The 13,727-nt window shown below is 44.0% G+C and overlaps 1 protein-coding gene across 1 annotated transcript in view; it reads right to left on the minus strand.

Moving 5' to 3' along the window:
- Positions 1 to 1,547: 1,547 nt before the first annotated feature.
- The window catches only part of ELOVL2 (ELOVL fatty acid elongase 2), a 52,374-nt gene continuing 40,194 nt past the window's right edge, over positions 1,548 to 13,727 (minus strand). Inside the window, exons 4-8 of the mRNA XM_084279864.1 lie at positions 7,542 to 7,619; positions 6,251 to 6,422; positions 4,132 to 4,256; positions 2,655 to 2,789; positions 1,548 to 1,726 (exon numbers count right to left, since the gene is read on the minus strand). Of these exons, the coding sequence (XP_084135990.1) occupies positions 1,598 to 1,726; positions 2,655 to 2,789; positions 4,132 to 4,256; positions 6,251 to 6,422; positions 7,542 to 7,619 (639 nt within the window). The 3' untranslated portion in view covers positions 1,548 to 1,597. The remainder of the gene's footprint in view (positions 1,727 to 2,654; positions 2,790 to 4,131; positions 4,257 to 6,250; positions 6,423 to 7,541; positions 7,620 to 13,727) is intronic.

The raw sequence follows: 13,727 nt of genomic DNA on the forward strand, positions 1-13,727 counted from the left end.
CACCCATGCTGCTCCCTGGGACTAAACCTTCCTGCCTTTGCACCTAAAGTCTCCAATACCCGCTGATGGTAGATCATCTAGATGGGATAACTGACCTGTGAGGTGGAGAAGCAGGACTCGAGACAGCCTTCTCTCCATGTGGGTCCCTCTGTGGGCTGCTTGGTTCTTCTGTGTTGACTGGGCATGTGGTTTGTCCTCTTCGGGGACCACACAGGGTAACAGAAGGGAGAGGACACAGTCCCTTTGCAGAACTGCTTCAGTGCAAGGGACTTGCTGGGCTGGGGCGACTCAAAAAGCTGCTTTTGTTGAGAAAACTTGTACATATAAGACTGGAAGAGACCAGAGCTACTCATGAAAAGGGAGAGAAAAAGCTGTGTCCGCTTCCAGTAGAGATTACGAGGACTAAGTGAGAAAGGGGGGAGAGGCAGATCCCCGAAGCTAATATTGGGCTCTCTTAAGAGCACAGTGGGAAGTAAACACAGCTGAGTGAAGCAGAGAAGGTGGTGAATTGCTGTTGAGATACACAGCATTGCAACTGCAGACAGCAAGTACCTCCCTGCTTTTCCTGCAGAGGATTGTGCCCCAGACCCAGCTGTTTCTCCAAAGACCACTCTAAGGCCCACCTAGCACAGAAATTACCATATAATGTGCTTTGCTCATCATTGAATTAACTTTTAAGACCTTCTGTGTCTTCTAGTCTATCAGTAGTTGACATTTCAAGTGCTGCTAATTTGAAGCAAACTGCATAGGATTAACTTTGCACACTTTTATGCTCAAAGGATTTATCTTCATTAAGTTGCTGAGCTCCTTTCTTTCAAAACCTATTTAGCCAAAACTCTCTTAATTTAGCACATCCACAATGCCTGGCTTTGCTCTGACCAGCGCTCAGGGCCCCACGTTGCTGCAGTGGGCAGCCCAGGGTGCTGCCAGCCCAGCTCCCTAAAACACCGAGCTGCACGGAGCATGTCCTGTCTGCAGGCTCTGGGGTGGTGCACATGGGTCCTTTGCCGGGGCCCCCACAAGACCAAAGGGATGGCTGTACCCCGTCGGTGTCCATGGGAGGGAGTTTGCTTTGGGGAACAGCTGGGAAGAAGCAGAGGGAGGGGTGCAGTGATGGGAAAGGTGTATTTCTCTTAATTTTGTATTAATTTTTTTTAAAAAATTACCCCCTTTCCTTTTCCTGGTCGTGGCCACAGTGTAAAGGAATGTTGGGCACACCACAGAGCCTTGCCTTCCATGTGCACAGAAAGTGTTGGCCGTGTTAGTCTGAACAGAGCCCTAACCTTTTGAAGGCTTTGACAGGTTTATCCAACAAGTGTTTTCTAAGGCGTTTTCGTGTCAGCATTAGAGATCAGGAAGGTTTGCTTTTTCATATGAGAAAGACCTTGGCTCGCTTTGTTCCGCCGGTGATCTCTGACAGGACAAGTAACTCTACTCGTTTTGTTAAAACCTAAAGAGCAGAACATTAATAAGTGTCTGCTACAAAGAACTGATATATGTAACAGGTTTTAAGCTAAAGTTTGCAATTCAGTCTTTTTTCGTCTTGATTTCTTTTTTTTTTTTTTTTTTTTAGAAAAAATAATAAGAAATACTATACTTATTGTGCTTTCTTATTGTTCAGGAACCCATTGGCAGCAGCAAAGCAGTCCTTATGGAAACCGTTCTTGACTTCTGTTGTGACAGGTGTTTCCTTTACAGCTGTTCTTGAAGGTGCTTTCCGGTATGTCTATAAAATAAAGATCCCAAAATAAATACTTGGGTTTATTTAGTGCCCTCCAAACACTGGTTATGTTTAACTGGGAGAGGGAGTTGTTTGTTGACGTGGCTGTATGTGTTTGCTTCGGACTGCTGTGAGGGTATTTGTCCTGGTTCTGGCCAGGCCAGAGTCAGCCTTCCCAGGCAGTACAGTGTTTTGGTCACTGTGGGTGACTGGTTACCTGGCTAGTACTGCACGGCTCTAATGCTTCCTGATGGCAAAAGAGGGTTTTTCCCTGGAAGTGAAACATGAAAGGAGGTTGTGGAGGGGTAGGGGAATTGGCCTCAAGTTACACCAGGGGAGGTTTAGATTGGATGTTAGGAAAAGCCTCTTCACAGAAAGGGTTGTTAGGCATTGGAACAGGCTGCCCAGGGAAGTGGTGGAGTCTTCATCCCTGGTGGTATTTAGAAGATGGTTAGATGTGGTGCTGAGGGACATGGTTTAGTGGTGGTTGGCAGGTTAGGGTGATGGTTGGACTTGATGATCTAAAGGGTCCCTTCCAACCAAGACAGTTCTGTGATTTTGGGGGTCTAAGCTCTATGTACACAGGCAGGCTGGAGTGGTCCAGCTTGAAATAATGCAAAGACATAGCTGCTTGTTTCTTTTTTTCCAAGAAGGGAGAAAGCCTCAAAGTTGTGTAACAGAGCAAATTCAGCCCTGAAAGCGGTACCTGATTTGCTACACAAGTGCAGAAGAGCTGAGCTGCAGTAGGGAGGGTGTCATTACTGAACAAACTGTCTCTTACAGACATTACCACATCTCTTGTCCTTAATCAACATATATATTTTAATACAAACATAAATGCTGATGCTTATTCAACATGTGAGGCCATCGAGACTGCTATCCAAAAAATTCTCTCCCCTCTGCCTTGTCAGAAAGCTCTCAGAAGACCATTTACCTTAATGTAGAAGTTTATGAAGAGAATCACCAGTGTGGCCATGTAGGAGGACTGGAACATGAGGCAGCCAAATGGGAATCCACACGGCTTCACAGCTGCACTGAGCGTGTGCACGATAGTGAGCAGAAACTGGATCTGTGGAGGAAAGACCATGCATATTTGCTGAGAAAGGGTTGGTGCTAACCAAATCATGTACAACAGTGTCTCCTAGTCTTGCTTTGGAAAGTTTGGGTACTCTTGAAAATGATCCCTTTCTGAACCTGTGAACGTGAGGGTTGAATTACACTCTTACAAAATCATGAAAAACTTTAGGGGTCAGATTTCCAAAAATATGAGTTTATAGGCCCAGTTGGCAAAATGGGAGTTCTTTTGTTTTAACAGGGGCTGCTCTATCTTCCAGACCGTGGCGTGTCGGTACAACATTATCATTATTACTGGTCTGAAACTTGAGAAAACTCTGAAGATGCTGAGGAGAAGTTTGGGTATGCTGGGTATGCATTAACAGAGCTAAGATGGGGACAAATAAGGCAAAAATTGGCTGGAGAAGGAAGGCTGTTTGTATTTTGGACTGTGAACCACTGCTGGTGCTGATGCCTCTGATTCTTCCCAGCTGGCTGAGCGTGTCCTCACTCCAGCGTGCTGGGGTGGGCTTCAAACAGGGCAGTGAGTTTCAACTGTAGGGATGGTCTCAGCTCAGAAAAGAAGCATTTGCTAAACGTTTTTCTATGCAGGTGTTTTTAAGCTCTCTGCAAAAATCCAAACTCCCAAATAATATGTACAGGCTCTAAGATAAAAAATCAAAATGAGGTTTTTCACATCAAGACTTATCTTGTTGATAGAAGCTTTTGATGTGGCTCAGCTCTTTGGGTACAGCAGCTGCTGGAGTAAGCTTCTAGAAGTCAGAAAACTTTTGCCCTGTCTAAGGGTCTCTGTATGGGATTTTGCATTTTTGTAGTTGTACCCTGGTGTGCTGGGTTCACCTTGGTCAGCTGCCAGGTGCCCGCCCAGCTGCTCTCTCACTTCCCCTCCTCAGCGGAGAAGAGGGAGAAAATAAGATGAAAGGTTTGTGGGTTGAGATAAGGGCAGATAAGTTTTACCAATTACCATCACAGGCAAAACAGACTTGACTTCAGGAAGATTGATTTAAATTATTGCCAATTAATAACATAAGGATAGTGAGAAATAAAACTAAAACCACCTTCCACATAGCCCCTGTTTCTTCCCAGGTTCAAGTCTGACTCTACCTCCTTTCTTCTAAGGGAATGGGGAAGGGGGTTTGCAGCTGGTCTGTACTGCTTTGGCTCTGCTGCTCCTTCTTCCTCTTGTTCTTCTCCCGCTTCGGTGCAGGGTCCCTCCCGCAGGACACAGTCCTGCACAAACTGCTCCAGTGTGGGGGTCCTTTCCGTGGGGTGCAGTCCTTCAGGAATGCACTGCTCCAGTGAGAGTTGTTAAAAATGAGATTAAAACAGGTACATACCAGCTGTGCCTGGGTGAGGTACTTCTTCCACCACAGATACTTGCGCATAGAAGGGATGACTGACAGTCCGTAATAGGAATACATGAGCACGTGGATAAAGCTATTCAAAGTGGGTCCAAAGAAACCTATAAAAATCCCATCAGGGAAAGCATTTTATATGCCAGCTGCTTAAAAAGCACGAGGAGGTATTATTGTTAGTAATGTCTCCTGAGTAATGTAAGTCTTCCCTCTGTGCTTATCCCTTGCTAAAGCCACTCCCGATGTGCAGAGGTGCTGTCCTAGGGACAACTGGCAAACTCAGCAATGCTTCCTTTTAGGCTTTCTTCATGCTTAATATTGTAGTTTCATCCTGTGTTTTAAATTTTCTCCACCTTCCCTTTCTATTCTGTAGTTTATGGGTTCTTCATGGGGCTTTTGTCCCCCTCCCAAGCCTTATTTACATGAGTCTGTCCGTAATTGCTGCAAGCTTTAGGTGCCCTTGGGGGTGACAGCTGCTGGCACTGCAGCTTAGGGCCCAGGGAGGCACCTGCTCTCTTGCTCCCTGATCCAGCAGTCAAGGCTTTAATCTTAATTAGACTAGCTTTATGGGGGTCTGGTTGAGCACCACTCTTGCTTTCCTCAGCGGGTCTTCTACTAGGTGCAGGTTTCCAAAATTTCACCCAAGGTAATACCTTTGCCACTCTAATTAGCTGCTATTTAGTAAATACTGATTCTAGGGCAAATGAATTACCCTTAGTACCTTACAGACTGTTGAGAAGTAGCAGCATACTGCTGTGTGCTCATGTGTTTGATGGCAGTGCTTGACAACTACAAGTTCATCTCACCAATTGTTATGAATTTCCTATCAAATACTTAATAATTACTGATTAACTACTTAGCTACTGATTTTTCCACTCAATCACGATAGAGTAAAACTATGTTCAGACACAACTGAAAGCATAAACCTCTGCTGATTTGTTTACACCTCTCTAGAAATACCTTGTAATTGCTACAAAATCATTGATCTCTGCTCCTGCCTAGAACAGTGATTTACTTTGATCTTTGTGCTGTCCCCAATTAGTGCCAACAAATGTGAAATCCTGCTTTTTGTTCTGAAAAAAAAACCCTGCAACAAGTTGCTGTGCAAAATATTACAGTGGACTGAGGCTGTTCCCTTTAATAGGTCAAAGAAAGAAACCTGGTTTTTCTTCACAACCCTGATCCCACAGCCAGAGGTTTCCTGTGGCATGAAGTCCTGGAGAAGTGTGCATGTTGTGAGAACACCTTGAAGTAGTTCTCTGCTGTTTGGACTTAATATACAAATGCTGAGTGACCAGCCTCTGGCACCATACATCTTCCTCACCTCATGAAGGGGAGAGGATGACAATTGCAGTACCCTCCTAAGGGTCAAGTCACTTAGAGGGCAGTTCTGTGAAATATACTGGCTCCAAAATATAATAAAGAAAAGGATGCTGCTACTTCTACTATTTCAATGTGAATGGTAAGACTGTACCGACTGGCTCTGGCTCTCTGGTAGCTCTATGGCTTGAACAAGATGTATTCTTACTGAGACTGGTGTTTTAATTAGCAATGATGCAAGGGAAGTATATTGCTAAAGAAGAATGTCAGATTGATGTGTATGGCACGCACACTTACAAGTGTGCTGCTGAGTTCATCTGTCAAGATTGACTTTACTAGGGTCGTGATTTCCTCCTACACGCACTTTTGGAGTAGGTCTTGTATGTGGTCTCTCTTTTGTACCTCTCAGTAGTGATGTCCTGCCTAGCAGTGTTTTGAAGAGAGGTAAATAGGACAGACCATGACAGCAAAGTGGAAAATCTAGGGGAAATTCAGATATTCAAAATCTAGGATATTCAGATATTCAAAATCTAGGAATATATATTCAGATATTCAAAATCTAGGAAAATTCAGATATTCTTGGCCTGAACTTTTAGCTGTGCTTTACTGTGGCCTGTAACGATATTTTACTGAGGTCTGTGGGTGTTCAGCATTTCTGGAAGGCTGTTGACCTTGACGGTGCTGTCATACAGCCCGGTGGCACTCTTGCTTTGCGTGGTGATGTGGTTGCCCTCCGGCAGCAGGTGACGTACCCCCCGGGTGAGGAAGCAAACAGACTTACTTTGCCCACAAGGTATCCAGTTCAGGACGCACCACCAGATGTTGAACATAGTGGCGTGGTGATACACGTGAAGGAAGGTGATCTGGCTGCTTTTCTTTCTCAGGACAAAGAAGATAGTGTCCATGAATTCAATTACTTTGGAAAAATAATACCACCACAGCACCTTGGCTACCTGTACAAGCAAGAACAAAGGAGCAGGAGATCAGTATCTGTCCATAAAAGGGTTTAAATATTGCTGTACTTCATTAGTCCCTAGGCATGCAACTGTCCAAAAGGCACTAATGTCGTATTGAAGGAGCAGCACGAGCTCTGGCTTAAATTTTATTTCCCTTTTGAACGCAACAGTTTAGGAAAAAATGCATAATTTTTATTGTGATTGTATAAATATATAGTTATCTAAATATAACTTAAGAAACATAAACTTTGAGGAAGGGTTTTCTAATTGCTCTTTTTTTTTTCATCAAAGATAGAGTTGTGTGGGTTGTTTTTGTGGTTTGTTTTTAAGCGTGTTACTATTTATACATTCTTGGCACTGAAGAGATCTTGCTGGCAGCTTCATTTCATTTTAAATAAACCAAATTTGATACTCAACAATAATGGAACAGACCCTCCTCTAGAGTTGGGACATTTTATCAGATCTCTGGATATGTCCCAGGATGGGTAAAGACAGCTAGATAAAACAGAAAGGGGAAAACATCTTATTGGTGGGAAAAGGTATTTAACTAACTCTTTCCTGGCGAAAACGTTGACAAGTTTTGAGGACTAGGGAAAATGATACAAGTTAACCAATCTTTCTGCCCATGAGCTCTATAACAGTATTTGGAAAGCAAACCAGACTTGGGGAATGAAAGTGAATTAATACAGGGAACTGCTGTGATGCAGAAAGAAGAGTTGAAATAAGAGATTGAGTCAATCCAGCCCAACGTCTCTGCAGTTTTCTAGTGTTTGGCTTAAATAAGTTTGCAGCTAGAGCTGGGCCAAGTGTTACATTTTAGATCATTGATTTTTCTTTCAATTCCTTCGTTTATCCATATTCTCTGTTTTAATAGCCAGACAACAGCTTGATGACAGATCTCGATGTATTGCCTTTTCAGCACCCCCCCGTTGTGCTTTCTACAGCAGGGGATGCATCTGTATTGAACCAGGGAGATATAACGCTTCTTGTTGGCTGGATTAAAGCCCTCTGGTTAAAGATGCCACCAGTAACATCCTTGTAGCTGCTGCGAGCACTGAGGACACGGCGGGCAGGACTGCCACCGGTGCTGGGGGCTGAGCGGCTGCTGTCCCTCACCCGGATGTCAGCCTCCCCGGCGCTGTGCAGGTTCTGGCACTGCAAGTTGTATCCTCCTTCCCATGTGGCAAGGATGAGCTGGAAGAGAAAACAGCAGTTACACTCATGAGCGGATGTAGCAGGTTTCTTTACCCCTGTGGTCTTCTGTGTTTATGGAAAAAAGCGGCATGGGAGTTCAGGAAGTTCCTGTTCTTTTTCCTGCTCCTTCCATGAACCAATGCTCTCAACTTGCTAATGTTTTCTCTTTTGAAATGGGAAAGGCATCAGGTTGTGTTGGAGATGTATGCTGAGGTGGTGTACCTTTTGCATTTCTCTGGCTTTACAGCCTTCAAGGCACCTGTTAAAATCTCTGGTTACAGAGTGCAGCGATCCTCACTCCACAGCTCGTGCTTGAACACTGCATCTCTGTCCCGAAGCAGTATCAGGAGAGCTAAGACAGCTGCTCATGCAAAACCACTGTCCTTGAGACAAATTCCCTGATGCCATGCAAGCAAACAGAAGGCAAACCCCAAGTAATGCAGAACTATTTCCTAATGCCATACACATGTGTGTCCGTCCCACCCTGTGGAATGCAGGAGGAAGCGAAGGAGAACGACTTGGGTTTAACACGTGTCATACTGGGGAGCAGGCAAAGCAATGAAAACTCAAGTTACCACCCTATAATGGAGCAGAAGGCTTCTGGCAAGCCATATGGTGGCTTTTGTGGAATATTTGTGTAGTAATGAGCACCCAAAGCATTCAGCAGCCCTTTTGAAATAGGAAGCATGATCTGCTATCTGTAAGTGCAATGTGGAGTCCTTAGATTTTCTTTTTTTCTGAAAGTTTTCTTTATTTCTTGAATGTGGGGAAAGGTTTTTTTGGGATCAACCTGAGCAGTTCATGTTCTGAGGTCTGTCTCCCCCTACAGAGGAGGCAGTGAGTGATGGTAGGAGAGAAGTGCATCACAGTGTTCCACTGTAAGCAGAGTTGTGAGGTGCTTTGAGAAGTGGGATGCTTGCATGTCTGGCGCTATGTTTGCAGGGAAGGTGTTGATCAGCTTCTATACAAATGGACTTTCCCCTCTGCTTCAGGCTGAAAATTAGCCTCCTGCACTGAATGTGTGACCATCTATATAAACCTAGAGTGGTGGGATTCTTAACAATCAGAAAGTTATTCCTAGAATAAATGCTTAATATTATTAACAACTTATTTAGAGAATTAGCAGAGAATCTGGAAAGCTTATCATAAATTCACATTAAACAACACTAAGACCTGGAAAGCCAGGGTCTTCTAGTCTTTCTTCTCTCCCTCTGAATTGCAATTCTGTGATTGTCCCTGCAATCCCAACACAGAGGGTGTGTGTGACCAAAACAATCAATAGAGAATTCTCTAGACTGCAGAGAGAGATGTGGAGACAAACAACGAGTGCTTTGCAGATCACTACTACAGAACTGAAACAAACCCACTCTTTTTTTGGAACAGCCCGTGTTTCAGTGGATCTACCTACACCAAATAGGATGCAGGACTAGAGGCTAAAAACAGGGGAAACAGCAACAGCCCAGTTAGAGATCCTCAAACAAATGCTCAGTGCAGCTGAGATCACAGCTTGTCTTGCCAAGATGGCCTCTGCTTGGGTGCTGCGCCTGCGAGTGCGCAGGGCTGGGATGCCTGGGCTGGGATGCCTGGGCTCCTCTCCTTTCCCAGCTGTGGCAGGTGGGATGGGGAGGCATGGCTCCCACCTCTCTGACTTTAACCTACAGAGGTGCTAAAAAGAAGAGTAAAAACTCCTTGAGAAAAGCAAGTTATGCCACTTTGTTTCCCTTTTATCTTTCAAGAAGCAGCTGAGTGGAAAAGGAATACTTTCTGTTCTCTGAGTGGGATGCAGCTCCCCAGCTGTCCTTCCTGAGGTATGTCCTCAGTCCCCAGATGCATGCCTGTGCTGTAGCTGGTGATAGGCATCATGATGGATGGGGAGATGTTACTGTGTGGTTGCTGTTCTGGGCACTCACCTTGCCTTGCACCAAAGGGGTGACTGAAAGATCCCCAAACCAAGAATTTAGGAAAAGGCAGATACAGCATCGCTGACAGGCTGTTGTCCAAGATTTGCTCTTGACTCTGCCCTGTTACTTGAAAAAATTGAAGAAAATGGATTTTTCATCTCATTCTTGGCTGGGAGTAGTATGGTTGACCTGTGCTGGAGTGTCAGGACCTCACCTGGCAGCAGCATTCTGGGTGCCAGCAGGCTGCAGCGGTGACCTCTGGGAGCTGTAGTAAGGCTTGGCCTCAGATGTGAGCACAGACAGCTCTGCCAGAAACCTCTGCCAATAGCTCTGCTAGTGTAGTGGAAGCAGGAAGTAAGTGATGTTGCCCCTTGCTAGTTTGATGTTTTGATCGACTATAATGACATTCTCATTGGCTTTATTGGTGGGAAACCCTTGTCATTGGAGTTGAAATCATGACCCTCAAAACCCCAATAAAAAAGTGAAAGAGGTGACTGCTTTTACCTTCTCATACAAAGCGGTGTTGTAGACTATGAAGGACCCTTTCTCCAGGTCTTGCTGACTATAAACTGTCACTACAAATGTGTTGTTTTGTTAAGGTAAGAGATAAAGTTTCCCCTTTGCTATATTGATATTTTGTATGCTGTTTTGTACCTTAGCTGTATGATGTGATGTGTCTGTAACGGTTTATCTACAGCTCTTAAACAACTCTGCCTTATAAGAGGTGTGCAATCATCATATTTTTTCCCAGGATCAATTAGAACAATTTCACCTGATTGATTTTATTGTATTCTATACCTATAACTTTATATTTTTCCTGTGCTTAAGATGGCCAAGTTTTTTCACATGTCTTTTAATGGATCTTTAGGAATTTAGGTTTTTTTAAGGTTCCAATTGCACACACACTTTACTCCTTCAGGGTTTTTTTTTTTTTCCCTTTTCCTTTAACTAATTTTTTGCTCTGCTGAAGATATCTAACCTCATAAAATTTTCTGGTATAGTAGGTGAAAAGTTTGTTCGCAGCAATATGCTGGAAAAAAATTTCCATTTTATATCTTTTGATCTGTCTGTTTTAGAAATACTCTGACTTGGATATGGTTACGATAGACTGATTTTCAAAAATATTTCTTTTTTTAATTTGTGTGTTGGGGGTTTTGGTGTGCTACAGGTTTGGAAACTTTCCTGCTGGTGCTGTACCAAGCTGGCCTGCTCAGTCACATCTAAAGATTTTTTTTTTTCACAGGGATTCCGTTCGCAGTTCTTATGTTGGAAAATGAGATTTTAAAAAAGCCTAAAAGCTCAGAAATAATAAATATTTCTTTTCAATATCACAACTTTTTAACTTGCAATCTGAGAAATCTGCATCTCGTCACAATTGGTGAGCAAGATTTTGGATAAGAACGCCGCTCTCTCTGACCACTGGCTTCTCTTCAGGTTGCTCTTTTTGTTCATTCTTCCATGATTCTGCATAATCCAGATTCGTGGGTGACTCTGCCTGCCTATTCCCCAACCGTTTGACTTGGCAGAAGAGCTCCCTCTGATTTAAGTCTGTGCCAATCGACTGTCTTAAGCCCTGTTCTTTCACGCCAGCTTGCCTGCTGCTTGGTGTCGCTGTTCTTGTGTATGGGCGCCTTACGTGTACTGCTGGGTCTCCTTTGGGGAAAAAAGGGAATGTGCTTTGAGCTGTGACTGCTTTGCTAATTCTCAAGATTTCTGGCCAACTCCCTAATAAACTAGTGGGGAGACTGGGAAGGCAGGGAGTAGTTTTACTGGGACCCTGCTGATCCTAGGCCATGATTTTCGTGTGGGCTGTCGATAGGTGAGGCCGGTAAGCAGCTCACCCAGGGGTGGCAAAGGAGCCAGCTGCGTGTCTGCAGCAGAAGCTGGTACCTTGACACAAGATGTTCAATTACTTGGTCTTTCTCTCTGATTCCAAACTCACATGTCACTGCTGCTGTTTCAGTTATGTTCTCTTTTACGTGCTGAGCACTCTCACAGCTCTGCAGAGCAGGTGGTGGTGTTAATCACGCGGAGATGGTGCAAGTGCAGGAGGTATTAAAGAGGTGAGAAATCCCCTTTCTTTAGCAAAATACAAATTCTCTCTCTCTCTGTGGAAAACAATTCTTTGAATGCTTTGTGTTCTTGGCAACCTATCCTGAAAATATTATTAACACATACATTGTTTGATGCTACTTAGAAAAACAGATCACGTAAAGAGGAAAATTCTGCCTTGTGAAAAGTTTCTACTAAGTAACAACATCCTGTTATAAGTCCAGTTTTCGTATTTTGCTGTTGCTCTAATGTGCTTAACAGATTCCAGTTACACCAACAAATAACCATTACCCATCTGGTCAGGTATAAACAGCACAAGGAGTCACAGCCCTCGCTCCACTGCAGCCATCCAACTCTGGTGGTGGTTTTTTGTTTGTTTGTTTTTTAATGGGAAGTCACATCAAAGTTCAGGAATAAGAAGTTCAGGAATAAGAGCTGGTTCGTCTGCAAAAAATCTCAGTGCCGGAGACTGGGGGCAGCAGGTGCCAGCAGATGATGCCAAAGCCTGTCCCCTTGCCGAGTAGCAGACAAAGCACCAACAGCCCAGACCCAGGGGCCTGTGTCCTGCTTGTCTCAAGCTTTTGGTCTCAAAAATGTCTCAGCTGTAGGTTGTTCCTGCATCTGTCCTCTGCAGGTAGGCTAGAAAGGAAAGCAATGTGATTTTTCTGAATGGATGTTGCTACTGACTTGTGTTTTCTCTGTGCTCTTTGAGTTGTGGATAAAGCCCTGTGTATGTTGTACTTTCTCAGAGAAAATGCCTGGAAGCAATAAGATATTCTTCCTTGTCCCAAGGCAGGAGAATGAGGGTGAGATACCATCACTTGGGAGATGAACAAGCTTTATAAGGCATTGGAGAGTTCTTGGTTTAACTGGAGAGAGGGTTGGTGTTTGCAGTTTCGGGGAAATGCACAGGTCTTTCCAATCCACCCACCCTTCTAACATTGTAGTTCATTCACTTATGCTAATAATTCTGTCTCTGTTCACTGTTTATTTCCACCAAGTTCTTAGCTCCTAGTTATAATTCCACACCCAATACTGTAGCAAAGCTTTGCATGTATGGCCACAAGTTGGAGCACAGGAAGTTCCGCGCCAACATACAGAAGAACTTTTTCACAGTGAGGGTGACAGAGCCCTGGGACAGGCTGCCCAGGGAGGTGGTGGAGTCTCCATCTCTGGAGATATTCCAGACCCGTCTGGACGCCTATCTGAGTGATATGAGCTAGGGAGCTGCTTGGACAGGGGGGTTGGACCCGATGATCTCTGGAGGTCCCTTCCAACCCCTACGATTCAGTGATCCTGTGATGTACTGCTTTACCCTCTAGAGGGGATCCCTTTTGATTTCTGATTCATGACTGTAATATCCAGCTTTATCTGCCTTGATTTTTTTCCCCATCAGAGCCATCCTAAATAGGCTTCTGGAATACCTGAGCATCAGTGAAATGGTTCAGGAGAGGAAGGCAAAGCCAAATATTGGAATTATTCAAATTAGTGGCATTCTTCTCAACAGTTCAGACTGGGAGTTCTGGATGATGCTCTTAGTCATATGGCTTACTTCTAGGTAGTGCTGTGAGGAGAAGGGAGTTAGACTCAGTGATCCTTATGGGTCATATCTCCAGCTTGAGATACTTGATGATACTGTGGTAAGCACTAGTGTTCTTGTGGGAAAAAAAAAAAAAGAACAGGAAGCCTCTTGTCATTATGTGCATAGGATGCTTTGCTGGGTTTTCTATGGGAATCTAACCCTCAGGCCAATTAGAACATCTTCCTCTGACCACTGTCCTCAAGCAGTGGAAGCCTTGCTATACTAAAGGGACTAATCTGTGTAGTGGAAAGACCAGTCTAACTTGTAGTGCTGTGATTCACCATTTCCCTTGGCTATAGGAGGAGATTCTTGTGAACAGCAACTCCTCACCAGTTCTGTAGACTTGGGTGAAGTAGTCCTAAAGCAGTTATGTGTAGGTTAGATCCCAAGGAGAAGGAGTCTAAGCAAAGGCTCAGGTCAGTGTCTCAATAAGGAGAGAGGAATGACTGTTTTCTTTGCTTTTTTTTTTTTTTTTTTTTAAAGAGACTTTTAGAATGAAATGCCTCAGAAGATTATCAGCATCTAAAAATAGAGGCCAGATATTAATAATCTCACCTAACTTTCCTCTTTCAG

The sequence above is a fragment of the Gallinula chloropus genome (genome assembly GCF_964237585.1).
Source record: "Gallinula chloropus genome assembly, chromosome: 2".
Classification (NCBI taxonomy): domain Eukaryota; kingdom Metazoa; phylum Chordata; class Aves; order Gruiformes; family Rallidae; genus Gallinula; species Gallinula chloropus.